Raw genomic sequence first — 18,045 nt, forward strand, 5'->3', positions numbered from 1 at the left:
CAGAAATTGGCGAACAAAAGCTTATTTGATGTGGCAGTAGTCTTTTTTACAGTAAAAACCTTATAATCTATCCAAAACTAATCAACGAAATCTTGTCTAAACATTCATATTTCGTCTGTAACATATCGTTTTTATGATATATTAGCATATAAATGTTAATTTTCAGTTTAATACATTGCTTATACAAAGACATTTTATTTCAAGATATTTCAGTCTATTTTTACTCATCTCAGTATAGCAATATACAGTAGTTTGGTAAAAGCTAAACTAGTAGATGTGTTCATGTAAAAATAACATGTTTACTAATGTAAGTGTCAGTGTGAATGAGCGGCACAGATGCGCGCTGTTGTTTACTACAGCTAAAGTAAACAACAGTGCGCATCTGTGCTGTTTATTCATTCACACACAGACATGCGATTCATATTTAAACAGTCTTTTTGTGGTTTACAGACACTATTCCATATTGTGATTAGAACAAAGCACTTAAGAATAAAGAACTTACTATTCAATCCTCAGCTGGATCAGTTGCTCCTCGAAGTGAAACTAAACCGGCACTTCTGAGTTAAATTCCCCAGGATTATTATTACGATAGTATTATTCCTCACAGCGTAGCAAGATGACGTAGAGTACATTAAGCTGATTAAACTTGATGTGTTTTATCGAGTTGATGTGGGCGTTCACAGGTTTGCATGGATTGCCTCAGATAATTTGTGTTTGAATAGCGTGGCGTGTTTACATTAGCAAACTTAATAAGCCATAATGAGCTGAAATGAGAACGACTGACATCTCTCTATTTTCATACATATTACATCAACTGAGAATATTTGTTTTTTATATAAATCACTTAATTTAAAAGAAGATAATTCAAGCTTTATTAAGACATATCTTTTGTGCCTTTCAGAATGGACTTCACTGACAGAGAGAAGGCAAAACTCGCATCGTGTCTATTTTTCTTTATTTGGAGAAAAGCACAACTTTGTTTTTATTGTGAGTATACACAAACAAATAGACACTTAACAGGATCGAATGATTTACAACACTTTATATGTAAGTATATGTAAGATCAAAATTAACAGAGTATTTTGAGTATTTTGAAAAGCGATTTTAAGTGGTACAAAAAATCCAGGGATAATAGAAACGAATAGTCAAAAAGCCCACATACCACAGCCATAGAAAAACAGTTTAGAGGAACTGTATAAGAAGCACGCACAGGCTCATGAGAAGACCTGTAAAGACAGACGAGAACGTCCTGGAGGGAACGGAGGACGTAGTCGACGTCGACCGAAATGGGATCAAGCCAGGGAGCCAGTCATTTTTGAGTACTATTGAACAAGCCAATGGAATTGGCGTGCGTGACTCACATCACACACTCCGCCCCCGCGGCGCGGGTATAAATACGGAAGTGGATGCATGCACTAGTTCCTTTTCGCTGAGGAGCCGAGCTTAACTCGGCGTCAGAGGTGGTCCAGCGGTAGTGGCAAGGGGACTACGTCCGCCGTTCCCTCCTTGATGGAACGGTGGGTTGCATACGCAACCAGGACGTTCCTTTTCAGTCGTGAACGTCAGACGTAGTCGACGTCGACTGAAATGGGATCAACCATTGAAAACGCCACTAAAGCTGCCACCTTCCAGTGCCTAGACAAAAGCCACCTGATCCCCCCGCAATTTAAGGCGGAAAGGGGACAGGGCTTAGGCCAGGGAAGTCACTGCTGTTCCTACAGGACCACTGGGAAAGCGTTCCCTGTACATGGAAGGAAGGAACGCTGCGGAAGCCACATCCTGCCCAAAGGGAGGTAACATGTGGAAATACACATATGAACTGGGCGGATAACCGGGCAGTACAACATATGGAATGTCACTGGGGTGGCTCCAGCCTAAGACAGGGGGAGACTCAACCGGCAGTGACGGCAGAGCAGGCTCTGCCAAGGGAAGACACGGGCTCGCCGCAGGGAGCCGTACAGTGGAAGAATACACATATGGGATCGCCGTAGGGATCACAGCATATGCACAGGTTCCACCAGTGCATACGAGTGATAGGCCTGGCTTCGGACGTACCACCACGTCCGTTGCCGAAGGGTATGGAGGAACTCGACAGGGTTTGGCTAAAAAAGGGGAACTCAACTGGAGCAAGAATTGTGCACGTATCCAGTCGAATGGAGGGGAATGGCGCAGCAAGCCGACACAACGAACCGGGCTTACAGTGAAACTAGCTTCATGTGAAGGGAGCCCACAGGAAGCAGTGGTTCGAAAAGGTGTCGCCCAGGCCCCAACTCTAGAATATCTGTCAGCGAAGCACTCTGTGACAACACCTAAGCGGGAGCACACACTCATTTAAGAGGAGCTCACCACCTAAGTGGACATGTGCATCTCGGGATATCACAAAGATGAAGGCAGCCACATTTCAGTGGGCCAACCTCGCTTGGAAACAGCCTTCCCTCTCTGCTGATTTCCTTAACAGATAAGAGCTGGTCTGAGGTCCTAAGGCTTGCGTTCTGCACATATAACCGCAACGAAGCGGACGGACAGAGAAGCCAGGGCTGGGTCTGCCTCCTCCAGGCAGCGCTTGCAGGCTCACCACCTGGTCCCAGTTTAAGGGAAAGGTAGGAACCTTGGGCACATATCCAGGCCGGGGTCTCAGCTCCGTGAGAGTAGCCGGCCCGAATTCCAGGCACAAGTCATTGACCGAAAGCGAGCAAGTCCCTACCCTCTAGTAGAGACCATGCGAGCAGGAGAACTGTAAAAACAGAATTTTTACCTCACTGCCTGCAGTGGTCTCGGGGGCAGTCTCTGCAGTAGCACCAGAGATAGGCCCAAGAGGATAAAGAGGGGCGCAGGGATGACCCTTGCTCCCTCAGGAACCTGACGATCAGGACGTGCTTCCATGCTTCTGCATATGATGTTTGTATAATAATGAGGGTGGAGGACAGCCTACTCACCCATTACTTGCAGGAAAAAGAGCACTGAAATGACCGAACGCTCTTAGGATCTCCTCACGGAGAGAAGACTCATTCAACGAATAGGTTCACTTCTACTTAACAAAGCACAACTGCCTTATTCTTAAGGGGGTGCTACAGAAGTTATGGTCACTACCACATACACTCACCTAAAGGATTATTAGGAACACCTGTTCAATTTCTCATTAATGCAATTATCTAATCAACCAATCACATGGCAGTTGCTTCAATGCATTTAGGGGTGTGGTCCTGGTCAAGACAATCTCCTGAACTCCAAACTGAATGGGAAGGAAAGGTGATTTAAGCAATTTTGAGCGTGGCATGGTTGTTGGTGCCAGACGGGCCAGTCTGAGTATTTCACAATCTGCTCAGTTACTGGGATTTTCACGCACAACCATTTCTAGGGTTTACAAAGAATGGTGTGAAAAGGGAAAAACATCCAGTGTGCGGCAGTCCTGTGGGTGAAAATGCCTTGTTGATGCTAGAGGTCAGAGGAGAATGGGCCAACTGATTCAAGCTGATAGAAGAGCAGCTTTGACTGAAATAACCACTCGTTACAACCGAGGTATGCAGCAAAGCATTTGTGAAGCCACAACACGCACAACCTTGAGGCGGATGGGCTACAACAGCAGAAGACCACACCGGGTACCACTCATCTCCATTACAAATAGGAAAAAGAGGCTACAATTTGCAAGAGCTCACCAAAATAGGACAGTTGAAGACTGGAAAAATGTTGCCTGGTCTAATGAGTCTCGATTTCTGTTGAGACATTCAGATGGTAGAGTCAGAATTTGGTGTAAACAGAATGAGAACATGGATCCATCATGCCTTGTTACCACTGTGCAGGCTGGTGGTGGTGGTGTAATGGTGTGGGGCAGTGCCGCTGCTAGCCATTTTGGTGCCCTAAGCATAATTCCTTTATGATGCCCCCCCCCCCCCCCCCCCCGCCCTGTCACGGTATACAAGTTCATTGCTTCCTTCTCGTCTCGTGTTTATGTTGTTGTATGAGAGCACGTGTGTAGTGGGCGTGAATGTGTGTCATTCCTTGATCCGCTCCAGCTGATCATCATTTCATCACCAGCTGCAGCCGATCTCATCACACTACGTATTCTCACAGTTTTCTCATCCCCGTTGTCAGATCGTTGGTTGATGTTTCCCCGTGTGGTGTTCCAGTCCAGTTTCCTTGCCTGTTCCTGTGTTCGTGTTCCTGTGGGTTCGTTGTCTCGGTGTTGGATTGTCGTTTGGGTCTCCACTTCACTTCACGGGTTTGTCTTCGACCATCGAAGTCCCTGCGTCATCTGTCCACACCCGTGTCCCTGCTTTGTGTTCTCTGACCAGCAATAAAGAACTGAGTTTTACCTGCAACTGCTTCTGTCCTATATTGACGACCATGACACGCCCCCCCCTAAAAAAAAAACATTTTCCTTTAGGATTTTCATTTAGGGGGGCTAAGCCCCCAATGAGGGTATGATTTATAAAAAAATTAAAAAGCTAAAAAGTAACACTTTAGATTAGGGTTTAATGCTTACTATTAACTAGTTTCATTACCATGCAATGGCATGGTTTTATAATCACTTGGATCCCGAATTTGAGGCAGGTTAGTTAGGGGTGTTCGGGGGAAATTTTGGATTTTTCTGAACTACAGATGTGCATTTTAAGATGTTGTGAAGGCAAAAAAAAAAAAATCGATAACAACAGCTTTAAAACCATGTCAGTGGGCAGCTGATTATTTTTCTCTCCTCATCAGCATCACACTCTTTTTCTCTTTGTTTTTATCTTGCCCTGTCTCTTCCCCTCCTAAAGTTGGCTTTTTTAATTTACTAAAGGTTACAATTTGTATTTTATTCTCAATATGTACACATTCATTATAAATCCTGTGCCTAACATGATGAAAACGGCTTTGTTCATGTTTCTTGTCCCCTCACAATGACAGTAGCCTAAACTATTACACTAGGCTACATGTTACATAGGCCTATTTTCAGTTCAAAATGGCGAAATTAGACAAAACTATATTAGTTTGCCTAATTATTTTTTGTCATTCGTTTAACATTTATGACCTAAAAAAAACTGTCAAATAAAGTTAAGTTTAGCTACTTACATCTTATTTCGCACTTGACCGTACACTGAAGCGTCGAGTTGCACTGTTAAAATTCGCGCTCAGCGTCTGTGAACATAAAGCCCGCCTACTTTGATTTGATTGGTCATCTCAAATATTCTGACATTGACGAGCAGTGACAGACCAATGATGCTCAGATGAACACACACATGAACACACACACACACACACACACACCCTGTCCTGTGTTTCTGACGTGCTCTCTGTCTCTGCTCGGCGCCGCTGCGGAATGAAGAGGAAGAACGCGCTGAATCTGATTATAACAAGAAGTTTGATGATTGGTTTTTCATTAGGCTATTTTTGGTGCCCCCTCAGCACTTGGTGCCCTACGCACAGCGCGTGATGCGCGTGGTGGGAGCGGCGGCGCTGGTGTGGGGGATGTTTTCATGGCACACTTTAGGCACCTTAGTGCCAATTGGGCATCGTTTAAATGCCACGGCCTACCTGAGCATTGTTTCTGACCATGTCCATCCCTTTATGGCCACCATGTACCCATCCTCTGATGGCTACTTCCAGCAGGATAATGCACCATGTCACAAAGCTCGAATCATTTCAAATTGGTTTCTTGAACATGACAATGAGTTCACTGTACTAAAATGGCCCCCACAGTCACCAGATCTCAACCCAATAGAGCATCTTTGGGATGTGGTGGAACGGGAGCTTCGTGCCCTGGATGTGCATCCCACAAATCTCCATCAACTGCAAGATGCTATCCTATCAATATGGGCCAACATTTCTAAAGAATGCTTTCAGCACCTTGTTGTATCAACGCCACGTAGAATTAAGGCAGTTCTGAAGGCGAAAGGGGGTCAAACACAGTATTAGTATGGTGTTCCTAATAATCCTTTAGGTGAGTGTATACTTGTGGTAGCCACCTGAACCTCCCGTCCATTTTTTTTTTTACGTGGGTGCCATCATGCCCCGTCCCTGAAACGTATTCAGGGGAAATCAGGAAGGCTGTCAAGGGAACTAGATCTGGTTGGGCCAATAAGGGGCAATTATCAAGACCTGTTCCACTCCTGACTTAGCACAGTAGGTGCCAGCGACATGCGCACACAAGACAGGAGCATTGCTCAACACTTAGATGTGAGGATCACTGAGCTTCAGGAGCATCTCTGCTCAACACTTGAGTGTGATAAGTTCACTGAGCCCAGGAGCAACTCTGCTCAACACCTAAGTGTGATAATTCACTGAGCCTCAGGAGCATTTCTCCTCAACACCTGAGTGTGATGAAATTCACTGAGCTTCAGGAGCATTTCTGCTCAACACCTGAGTGTGATGAAATCACTGAACTTGAGCAGTGCCAAGCGATAATGAATCGCATAGCCGCTTTTCTTAGAAGGCTCACTGGGGAACGCATTTCTGCGGGGCCCCGGGGTCTGCTGAGAGCCAGTGTCTGTCCAAGGGATGTCCGCTTTGACAGAAACAACTGGCAGAGGGACGAGTCCAGAGAGGCAACAGATGTAACTGTGCGGCCGCGAAGTGGTCCCTGCCCAGCTGGGCCACCAGGGGATGGAGTCTCCAAAATAGACTTAAAATACTCCGTCATTTTTGGTCATACAGACTTAAGAAATATATATATTAAAAAAAAAACTGTTAAATGTCTTCTTTTTTATGTGTCCACTTACAATCGAAATAAAACATTGTGCTTTTGTAAAATAAAGAAAATAAACAGGGGTTAAAACAAAAAGACTGTTTGAATATGAATCGCATTTTTGTGTGTGAATGAATGAACAGCTTTTACCAAACTATATTGCTATACTGAGATGAGTAAAAATCGACTGAAATATGTTGAAATACAATATTTTTGTATAAGCAACGTATTAAACTGCAAATTAACATGTATGCCCTAATATATCATAAAACGATATGTTACATATGAAAGACAAGATGTCGTTTTTACTGTAAAATACTGCCACATCAAATAAGCTTGTTTGCTAATTTCTGCTCATATTATATATATATATATATATATATATATATATATATATTGTTTTGTCAAAATAAAGTCATCAACTAAGATGTTATTATAGTGTTTGTTTTATTGTATGCTATATTCAAACTAATTAATCCGTAACTGTGAAATATATATGATAAAATGTATACTTTATTTTATACAAAGTAAGATTACACTTGAAATATAGTTAAAATTGTAATTGTTGTTGTAATTGTAACCTTTTTAATAAAATAGCAAAAATATATGTACATATAAATAAATCCTATGTAAATCTTAAAAGGTTAATATAAGCCTTCTCTTTAAATTATTTGTATTGTGTTTTATTAGTGACACATTTGGGATATATTCCAAAACTTTCTGTAAATACAGTATGAGAACTAACTGTACAATTACTAGAAATGTTTACCTTGGATATTATACAATTTGCAAGCACAATTTGAAGAAAAAAATTTGGAACTGTGAACCAATTTTGTATTATATATATATATATATATATATATATATATATATATATATATATATATATACACACCTGAATGAAAGGGTCATTAGTATGCAGCCTGTGAGGGACCGAGAGGTCAGGAACAAGGAACACAAGCCTTATAATGAAAAATGGGTCTTTATTTGAACCCAAAAACAAACAACTTTACAAACTCATAAACTTCTTACAACAAAAATGAAATAAACTAAACAAACAGAAAGTGAAGTCAGAAACAATTAGACAAAAACAACCAAACAAACTAAAAACTGACCTGCTCAAATGAACAAAGCAACCGCTTATAAAGGAAAGGATGGGCCCATTACAAATCAAGAGGGAAAACAATTTAACTACACATTCAACATACAACCTTACATAAATCAAAATCAAGTCAAAAATAGAGATATATAATAAATAAAGATAAGGAAAGCAACATGAAGTCAAATACCATAAATGTATAACTAAAGAAATCAATTAATAAAGATATTAACATTTCTTCCTCCCCCGGACCACTCCCAGCAATGGTATGTCCGGGCGGAACCAACAACACTTAACCTCTTAACCGTCTCCAGAGCGTCGGCGCACTGAAGCGTTTTTTTTTTTATTTAGTTCAAATATACTATCAGATTTAATGTTATACCTTGACAAACTATACATCATTAAAAAGATATAAGACTCAAGATTCAGTATTTGACCACTATTGTATTCTGAGAAACTTATAGTGACAGTTATGTCTTAATTTGTGTCAGGAGTTATGAAATTAAAAAATGAGTCGTTACCTTTAATATGAATTATGAGCGTCAGCCGGTCTCATTCAGAAAAAAACTCCCGTGCGATCGTCATGACAGCGCTTGACAAAACAACGTCCCTCAGGGCTTTTAGCTCAAACATGTGCAGATTTGGAGAAATATTGATAGATTCTCATAGCTTTACATCAGACTTCTATAGACAGGAATAATATTTATTGAATTTATACCCAAATGCGTCGATGTAATCATTTTGAGCGCTGTATACTCTGTACTGTGTTATCAATTCATCCTGAAAGTGAGGGCGCTGTTTGCACAGAAGTCCATATATGGATCACATGAAGAAGAGCCATAATCATGTGACATTCAGGAAGTCCTGCCACAACAAAGCTATCCGAGATCGCTGTAAAGTGCAGATAAAGATGTTTTGAAGACAATAAACATGATTGCAATGATATTTGATTTACCTGTGTTCTTCGAGTCATGTCAGGTATTTTCATAATAATTGATTATATGTATAATGTAATGCTAATCGAGATAGACTTTCAAATTGTGCAGAATACAATAAAATAATATATTTTCTATCTGATTTTTTTATCTGAAGCCAAATCAGATTACAGAAAGTTATTTAAAACACTCGACTTGCGCTATAAAGTAAGTTTGGAGAACAAACATAGTTTTATTCTCATAAATTGTCGTGTATTGATGGTGTGCTAAGCTAACATGCTAGCTAGTACTGAGCACCTGCTACCTTACTTCGGTGTAATTTTTATGATTTTTTTCTAAATAAGAATGCTTACTGAAATGTTTCGTTTTTCAAAAAGGGCATTTGATACAGTTTCACTGTGAAGTGAGAACTTTTATAAAATAAATGAGGGATTGAAACAGTGTGAATTGCTAGTCGTTAGTGATTATAATGCAGACAAAAGAAAAGCATATTTAGAGCAATAAACTGGCTGGAGAGGTGTGAATATGTGCAGGGGAGCCTGAGACTGAATGGGACTCGTTTTTGCATCACAAAACAATAGAGGCAATAGACTGAATAGATGCTTATAAGAAAACAATAAACACCAGTCTAATCAAAATAAAGTCATATGACATGATCTTGAAAAACATTGAACTAAATACAGAGTTTTAGACTTATCATCTTCAGATTTTAAATATAACATGGTTAGACATGTGGCTTTAGCTGCAGTGCATTTCTAGATTGCTACAATGCCAACTTCAATTTTATTTTCATGAAGATGTTTCATAAAAATAAATGTATAATAACTTTACAAAACTTTGAAGCTATTTATAACTATTTTTTTTCATTATGATAATAATTAATTCTACATTTACAATAAACTTCCAGGTGTCAGCTTTCAAATGAGATCTTACTTGTGCTTTTAGTACAAAGGGTTCATGAACTGTATCTGTTTAAGTTTGGGAATGCCATATCTGGGGATTTTTCAAAAATGGGCTTGAAGCTTAACAGGTTAAAATCTCCGTTCCTGCCCGGACTCTAATTCTCATCGCGCCAGGATGCGGCCGTCGCTTTTCCCACGCCAGGATGCGGCTGCAGTGGACCATGCCTGAAGGTCACCGGTAAACTCAAAATAGAAACAAATATAAGTGACAGGTACAATGTAACTAATTTGCGTGCACTTCAAATCAGTAACAAAGTAAAACAAATGTGTTGTAAATGTAAACTTAACAATAAAGAATAAATAGATGTTTGTTTGTTCCCTGTGGTTATTGTCCCATTATACTAAACAAATAAATGTGTATGACAAAATAAGGAAAGAAACTTAATAATTCTTAAATGAATGCATGAATGTCGGTGTAAATGAATGTGTGCGTGTGAGAGCTGACACAACATTACCGCTCTTGTGCGGACTCCACTTGGGCCGTCACACAGCCCCATTATGCGCTCATTATTTGGGCCATTGTCTTCTCAGGTGTGAATCACAGCAGGTCACGCCCCTACGAATATTGCCTTTCCAAACAAAAAGTGTCATACAAAATTTAAATAATTGTATTGTTTTATGTGAATGATTAGGCAGGATGATTTTCAGATCATTTTGAAGAAAAAAATCTAGGCGACAACATCCATTAGTCAAAAGTCTTGTGGACACATATTTAGTATGTGTTTTGTGGTCTTATTTCAGAAACTTTAAGTTTTAGTTTTTTCAATAACCACGCATAAACAATATTCTCTCAAAAATACAAACATGTACATACATGTTGCTCACATATTATGGTAGCCCTGTTTGTGCTAAATAGAGTGTAATTACACCTTTGCCAGTAATTTGTTTATAAGCAACTGAAAAAAGCACAAATGTCAGGGCATGTCCAAACATCTCAAGGACCCCAAAAACACCTCAGACCCCAGAGGGTTAAAGCATGCCCTTTGTACATGGCCCCTCATTTCGGTGTAAGTGGACCTGAAGGTCTGAACACGAGCTGAGAGTTTGGCGGCAGGCCGGGGTGATCTTTTATCACACCTTTCTCACTTCTAGCACTAGCCTAACACACTCTTCCTGAAGAGACGTGTTGGACCGAGTCCTTCTCCTGAACTGAAAAAGAGATACTTAGTCCGTGGGCGAGATTACTCTCTCCTAGTTGACCTGAAGACCCAACTGGCTATGGAGCACTCGAAGGGTAGGACTTGTACTGATACTTCATACCCTCGACGCAAGAACATGGAATGGTCTGTGGAGCGGAAGGATATAGATCTGAAGTTCTGTCCTTCAGGTCAAATGCTGCAGGCCAACCTTGGGGACGGAGCATTTGAAAATGAATTTCTGTGTAGGAATTGAACGGAGGCTTTCGAAAAAGGGCCAGTTTCAATTGACACAGGTCCAAGATGGCCAAAACCCACCACATATCTAGGGTACAATGAAGTACGGGTTTATAGAAACCGGTCTTCATATCGGCTGGAGGAGAGGCTACATCGCGTCCTTCGCCAGTAGGACTGCGACGTGCGCACACAGGACAGGAGCAGCATTCAACACGTAGGTGTGATAGATATCACTAATCTTAGGAGCATCTCAGCTCAACACCTAGGTATGATGAATATCACTGAGCCAGGGCGAAGCCATGCGAAATGAATCGCAAGCCGAGTCTGCTGGTAGTTTCGGGGCCAGCTGGAGCGGTAGGAAGCATCTACACACACCGTGCCAGTGGCCAGGGAGCCACCGACGTACCCGAGGGTGCAAGGCTTTACAGGGTCGCACACCGCCAGACTTGCCCTCTTGGGACCCAGGAACAGAGGAATTTGCTCTTTCTTTAAAGTGTGGGTACCGCTTGCTCCACTTCTTTTGGGAGCAACGGTGGAACAGACACACACACAAACAAAGACTCCACCTGGCCCTCACCCGGGGGGAAGGAGTGGATCGGTGACCAACTCCAAGAGCATCCTCCTCCATCCCTGAGCGGCCCGCTCCGGAATGCTTTCGTTGTCGCCTGCCACCTGGCTTGGCAGCGCCTGGAGCAGGCTGGGCGTCCCTACTGCGGCCGGCTCCATGCTGAGGCCTGGCTGGAGGCTGCTGCGGAGGCCCAGCGGGAGCGGCGGCAGGGGAACACCCTCGGCGACGAGCAGGTGGAGGAAATGCCACCGGCGGCGGGTGGAGACAGCAGCGGGCCGCCGGGGCAGGATGTGCCGGATGGCCTCCGTCTGCGCTTGGGTGGCAGAGAACTGTTGGACGCAGTTCTCCGCCGCGTCGCCAACCAGCCCAACCTGGGAAATTGGGGAGACCAGGAACCGAACCTTGTCCGTATCCGCCATATCAACCAGGCTGAGCCAACGATGGTGCTCCTGGACCACTAAGGTGGACATCGCCAGACCGATCGCGCACGCCACGACACTCGTGCCCCGGAGGGCGAGGTTGGAAGCACTGCGGTGCTCACCTATGAGCGCACGGTCTGGGCTACCCTCGTGCATGTCCATGGGTGCCCTGGCCTGACAGACCTGTAGCAACGCCATGGCACGCAAGAGGCGGCTTGCCCACACGCTTTGTAAGCTCTGCCCGTCGGAACGGACGAGAACTCACAGGCCTTAGGGGGGAGACGAGGATCCCTCCAAAAAGAAGCGGCTGCCGGACACAGGTGCACCTATGTCGCGACAGACCGCTCCACTGGAGGGATAGCCTCGCAACCCTTCACCGCTCCACCATCAAGGGTAGTGAGGGGGAAAAGCTATTCAGGCAGTTTCTGGCAGAGAAAGGTGCCGTCCACAACCTGATAAACTCTCCATGCAGTTCGGGAAAGAAAAGCACTGGGGCGGCGAGCTGAGAACCAGCGCGGCCCGCACCGAGATACCAATCCTCCAACCGAGACTGAACGGGACACGGTGGAGTGTTCCATTCGAGCCCGGCAGCCTGAGTGGCCCATTTCAGCATAGCTGACATTTCTGGATCTGGCTCGGGCAACATTACACTCCCAGAGGGAGATAACACAGCCGAGTCGTCATTTCCAGAGGTTAGCTCACCCTCCGATGCTGCTATCGACATCTTATCCTCTGGGGGAACCCCAATTGAAACGGCTGATCGGTGCATTACAGAGGGACCAGCACGTCTAACAGGAATTCCATCGGCTGCGGTGTGATGGAGGAGTGAGGAGCCCACAGGGAATGGTTACCGGGCGAATGACCGCGGCAACACTGAAAAGTGAACTGAAACAGTAAAGCACTCACTTTTCCGTCCTCTAACCAGCCGTTAACACATACAAACCCTTAGAAATTTGTTGCTGTTAAAACAGCAGTTGAGAGCTCAAAGCTCGCGATCACCGCTGCACTCGCGCTGTAGAAACCACCAGCACTGGGAGAGTCTTCCAGAAAAACACAGACACACTCGCTCGTTGTAAACAACAGCACTCTTCAGAGACATCAATCGATCGGCTCCGAAGCAAAAGGCAACTAGTGCGTGCATCCACTTCCGTATGGCGGAGTGTGTGATGTAAGTCAAGCACGCCAATTCCATTGGCTCGTTCAATAGTACTCGAAGATGACTGGCTCCCTGGAGTGATCCCATTTCAGTCGACGTCGACTACATCTGACATTCACGACTGAAAGGGAACTCAAAGTCCCTCAGTGGAGGGTGAGTTAGTCTAAAAATGTAAACCGGTTTAAAGTGAAAACTGAAACGTGATGCCTGTGAGCAGAAATGAGTTGCGAAGTTGCCTCTTTTTGAATTTGACATACAATTCATACCTGGCCCAAACAATGTGGTGGCTGATGTCTTGAGCCGGGAACCTTTTGCCACTTTAAAAATTTTTGCACAGACTTACCAGAATACCATATGACATCTCGAAGCATGAAGCGGAGACTGGGTATGCTTAAAGTTGTGTGCGTCCAGAGAGAAAGTGAGTATTGTAAATTTCACTATGTTACTCGAGCTGAGTTGATTGTTGTTTACTGAATAGAGATGTTAAAAGAGTGATGACACAAAATGGATGCTAATGTGAAGTATAGCAGTATTTGAGTTCTCTTCCAGTACAGTGTAATCATGTAAGCTGTGCATTTTGTTTAATGTTCTGCTGCATTCAAAGGCAACATTGTGTTGATGTTTGGGGGAAGCCAGTAGTTTTAATGCCATTTATATTATTATGAGTGTGATTGTGATAAGAAAGAAGCATTGTTTGTTAGAGCATATCTTTTATTTGTTTGTTACAGACCACACATATGCTGACACACTTCTAAGGACATAAAGCACAAGACAATGCAACTCAGCGCCAGTATTCATGCTTATCTTTGATACGTGCACAGAGAGCACTGTTTAATTCAACCCACTATGATCTGGGTCCCCTCTGCATATGCTTGTACAAATAAATCGGTTGAACTGGATTCCTTCTCCGACTTTGGTGTTCTAACCCACACACCCGGACCAGCTCCACCTCATTAGCAACAGCTAGCACCTTACAGTCCTTAGCCCCTCAGCTACATTGTGCACAATCTTCTGTCTGTGTATCTACTGGTGTGTGTGTGCGGAGTGCACAGGAACCACCATAAAGAGAATCAACTAATTTGCATTGTCACATGAACTATTTCTATTGTTCCCAAAGTTTTCTAATTAACTTTACTCACGTTTGTCACCGCAATTGAGTCTTCCATTTATCTGATCTCGTTGACAGATTGGGGATTAGCTACCCTTGATTTATCTGAATATTTAACAAGATGGCTTTAAAGCTGTCAAACCTAAGGTGGTTTATATGAAATGGCATCACTGATATGTCAAGATGTTGGTCTGTCCAATAATCTAGTGTAAAACAGTGGGGGTGGATGTGACGAGTATATGTTGTTACACTAGATTATTGAAAGAATTGTTAACTAATGGTATTCATTTAAAGGCATTTTATTTTGAAATAATTTGTCATGGAAGAAATTACAATCGAGTAATCTATGGTCATGTGACCATTGCAAAATATGTTGATATTTTGTTGATATTTAAAAATATGACAAAATATGTTGATATATGTTGATATTTTGAATTGATGTATAATATGTATTTTGTAAATTTATGTAGTGTATTTGTTGTTTAGTGGTTGCTTTGTGTCTTTTGTTGTTGTTTTGTCTACCTGCCCAGGGACAACAGATGCAAATTAGCTAACTCTGGTGCAATTGTATAAATTGTGCGCTGTCCCTGTCAAATAAACAGTAAATGAAATTAAATTAAATGTTGTTAATTTAGTTCGTTTTATATATATATATACACTCACCGGCCACTTTATTAGGTACCCCATGCTAGTAACGGGTTGGACCCCCTTTTGCCTTCAGAACTGCCTCAATTCTTCGTGGCATAGATTCAACAAGGTGCTGGAAGCATTCCTCAGGGAGTTTGGTCCATATTGACATGATGGCATCACACAGTTGCCGCAGATTTGTCGGCTGCACATCCATGATGCGAATCTCCCGTTCCACCACATCCCAAAGATGCTCTATTGGGTTGAGATCTGGTGACTGTGGAGGCCATTTTAGTACAGTGAACTCATTGTCATGTTCAAGAAACCAATTTGAAATGATTAGAGCTTTGTGACATGGTGGAAGTAGCCATCAGAGGATGGGTACATGGTGGCCATAAAGGGATGGACATGGTCAGAAACAATGCTCAGGTAGGCCGTGGCATTTAAACGATGCCCAATTGGCACTAAGGGGCCTAAAGTGTGCCAGGAAAACATCCCCCACACCATTACACCACCACCACCAGCCTGCACAGTGGTAACAAGGCATGATGGTTCCATGTTCTCATTCTGTTTACGCCAAATTCTGACTCTAACATCTGAATGTCTCAACAGAAATCGAGACTCATCAGACCAGGCAACATTTTTCCAGTCTTCAACTGTTCAATTTTGGTGAGCTCTTGCAAATTGTAGCCTCTTTTTCCTATTTGTAGTGGAGATGAGTGGTACCCGGTGGAGTCTTCTGCTGTTGTAGCCCATCCGCCTCAAGGTTGTGCGTGTTGTGGCTTCACAAATGCTTTGCTGCATACCTCGGTTGTAACGAGTGGTTATTTCAGTCACTGTTGCCCTTCTATCAGCTCGAACCAGTCTGGCCATTCTCCTCTGACCTCTGGCATCAACAAGGCATTTCCGCCCACAGAACTGCCGCTCACTGGATGTTTTTTCTTTTTCGGACCATTCTCTGTAAACCCTAGAGATGGTTGTGCGTGAAAATCCCAGTAGATTAGCAGTTTCTGAAATACTCAGACCAGCCCTTCTGGCACCAACAATCATGCCACGTTCAAAGTCACTCAAATCAACTTTCTTCCCCATACTGATGCTCGGTTTGAACTGCAGGAGATTGTCTTGACCATGTCTACATGCCTAAATGCACTGAGTTGCCGCCATGTGATTGGCTGCTTAAAAATTAAGTGTTAACGAGCAGTTGGACAGGTGTACCTAATAAAGTGGCCGGTGAGTGTATATATATATATATATATATTGTATTTCCGTGTTATTGTCTTTGTTTTACCCTTTTTATAAATGTGTTATTCTGTATAAAATGTTAAGGAAGCACCATTGCATAAGTTACGAAGTGTAAGCGTGAGTGTAAAGCTGATGTAATTTCCGGGCGCCCTCTCTCTTTCGCAGGATGTCATGGCGATGAGAGGCACGGACCAGAGATTCTCCCTGTTAGAAGTGTCTGATGGGGTCTGGTATATTTTGATACAGAAACTGAGAGAAGCCGAGAGTAAATCACATCACAACTGCATCATCGTGTGGGATCTCTTTTATTAAGAAGAAAACACAACGCAGACGGAAACCCACTACACTTGGAGTGAGGAAGCTGCTTTACAGATTTGCAGACACATGTTTTTCACACATCACTCAAACACAGAACCAGGAAACAGGAAACTCTTCAGTTCAGAGAAACTGAAACTGAAGTGCAGTTGAGCTGTTGTGTGTTTGTGTCTCTGTATTCAAGCAGTAAAATGGCAGAAGCCAGAATTTCTCAGGATGAGTTCCAGTGTTCAGTGTGTCTGGATCTCCTGAAGGATCCAGTGACCACTTCCTGTGGACACAGTTTCTGTAAGATCTGTATTACAGGCTGCTGGGATCAGGAGGATGAGAAGAGAGTCTACAGCTGCCCTCAGTGCAGACAGACCTTCAGTCCAAGACCTGTTTTAATTAAAAACACCATGCTGGCTGAAGTGGTGGAGAAACTGAAGACTAAACTTCCTGATGACTGTTACGCTGGAGCTGGAGATGTGCAGTGTGACATCTGTGATGGAAGAAAACGCAAAGCCATCAAGTCCTGTCTGGAGTGTCTGGAGTCTTATTGTGAGAATCACCTTGAACAACATGAGAGTTTCTTTAAAAGAAAGAGACACAATCTGACTGATGCCACTGGACGACTGCAGGAGATGATCTGCCAAACACATGATAAACTCCTTGAGGTTTTCTGCCGCACTGATCAGAAGTTTATATGTTTGCTGTGTACGATGGATGAACATAAAAACCACGACACTGTATCAGCTGCAGCACAGAGGACAGAGAATCAGGTATGAACTTTAAACTAGACACTGATGAAATAATGTTGACACTATTTATATTGGCACTCATATGATCAGGTAACATCATTCACACTGCAGACTTCAGCAGAAGTGAACAGAAGCTGCAAGTGGACTTTCACTGCTGAGCGTATTTGTGCTCCACACTGAAATTAAAAGAAAAAATAGTGAAATGTACTGTAAACATATTTACTAGGGGTGGCTCGATACCACTTTTTCATGTCCGATACCGATACCACCGACTTGAGTATCTGCCGATAACGATACAATACTATATTTTTCTCCCTCTTAATTAAGCTGTTAATAACACATTTGTCAGGAGGATGCACGGTGCTTAACCTAGTCATCTAAAAAGCATCATGCTCAAACAGTGCAATAAATGTTCTACTCCCCTAAAGGAAGAAATACGTAGTCCACAACATGACTCAGTAGTGCAATACCGCTGCTGAATTTTTATTAAAACAATTTTTAAACAGAACTTGTAGCAGCATTTTTAATTATTCAGCACCATTCAATTAATGAAATTTAAAGTGCAACTGTGCAAATTAAAAAAAATTATAATTCCAGTGCCAAATACTGGATGTAACACAAAACTCTATGTAGTCATAACTTAAATAAGTATAACCTACCATAAAAATAATGGTATCTCCATTATAAAATGTACAATAGAACAGAATAGTACAATAAGGCACTGACAAATTAAACTCTAGCCCACACCTGATAAAGGAAAAAAATAAAAAATCTAGGGTAGACAGTCCAAGCTCTAAAGTTTTTCACATGTAACATCTGGGGTTCATAGGTGTAATT

General features: G+C 42.6%; 1 protein-coding gene across 1 annotated transcript in view; it reads left to right on the forward strand.

The window, feature by feature from the left end:
* The first annotated feature begins 16,323 nt into the window (after window positions 1-16,323).
* The window catches only part of LOC130069986 (tripartite motif-containing protein 16-like), a 42,545-nt gene continuing 40,823 nt past the window's right edge, over window positions 16,324-18,045 (forward strand). The window contains exon 1 of the mRNA XM_056234215.1: window positions 16,324-17,229. Coding sequence (XP_056090190.1) covers window positions 16,660-17,229 — 570 coding nt within the window. The 5' untranslated portion in view covers window positions 16,324-16,659. The remainder of the gene's footprint in view (window positions 17,230-18,045) is intronic.

This window comes from Rhinichthys klamathensis, unplaced genomic scaffold, assembly GCF_029890125.1.
Source record: "Rhinichthys klamathensis goyatoka isolate OS25496 unplaced genomic scaffold, OSU_Roscu_1.1 h1tg000018l_1, whole genome shotgun sequence".
Classification (NCBI taxonomy): Eukaryota; Metazoa; Chordata; class Actinopteri; order Cypriniformes; family Leuciscidae; genus Rhinichthys; species Rhinichthys klamathensis.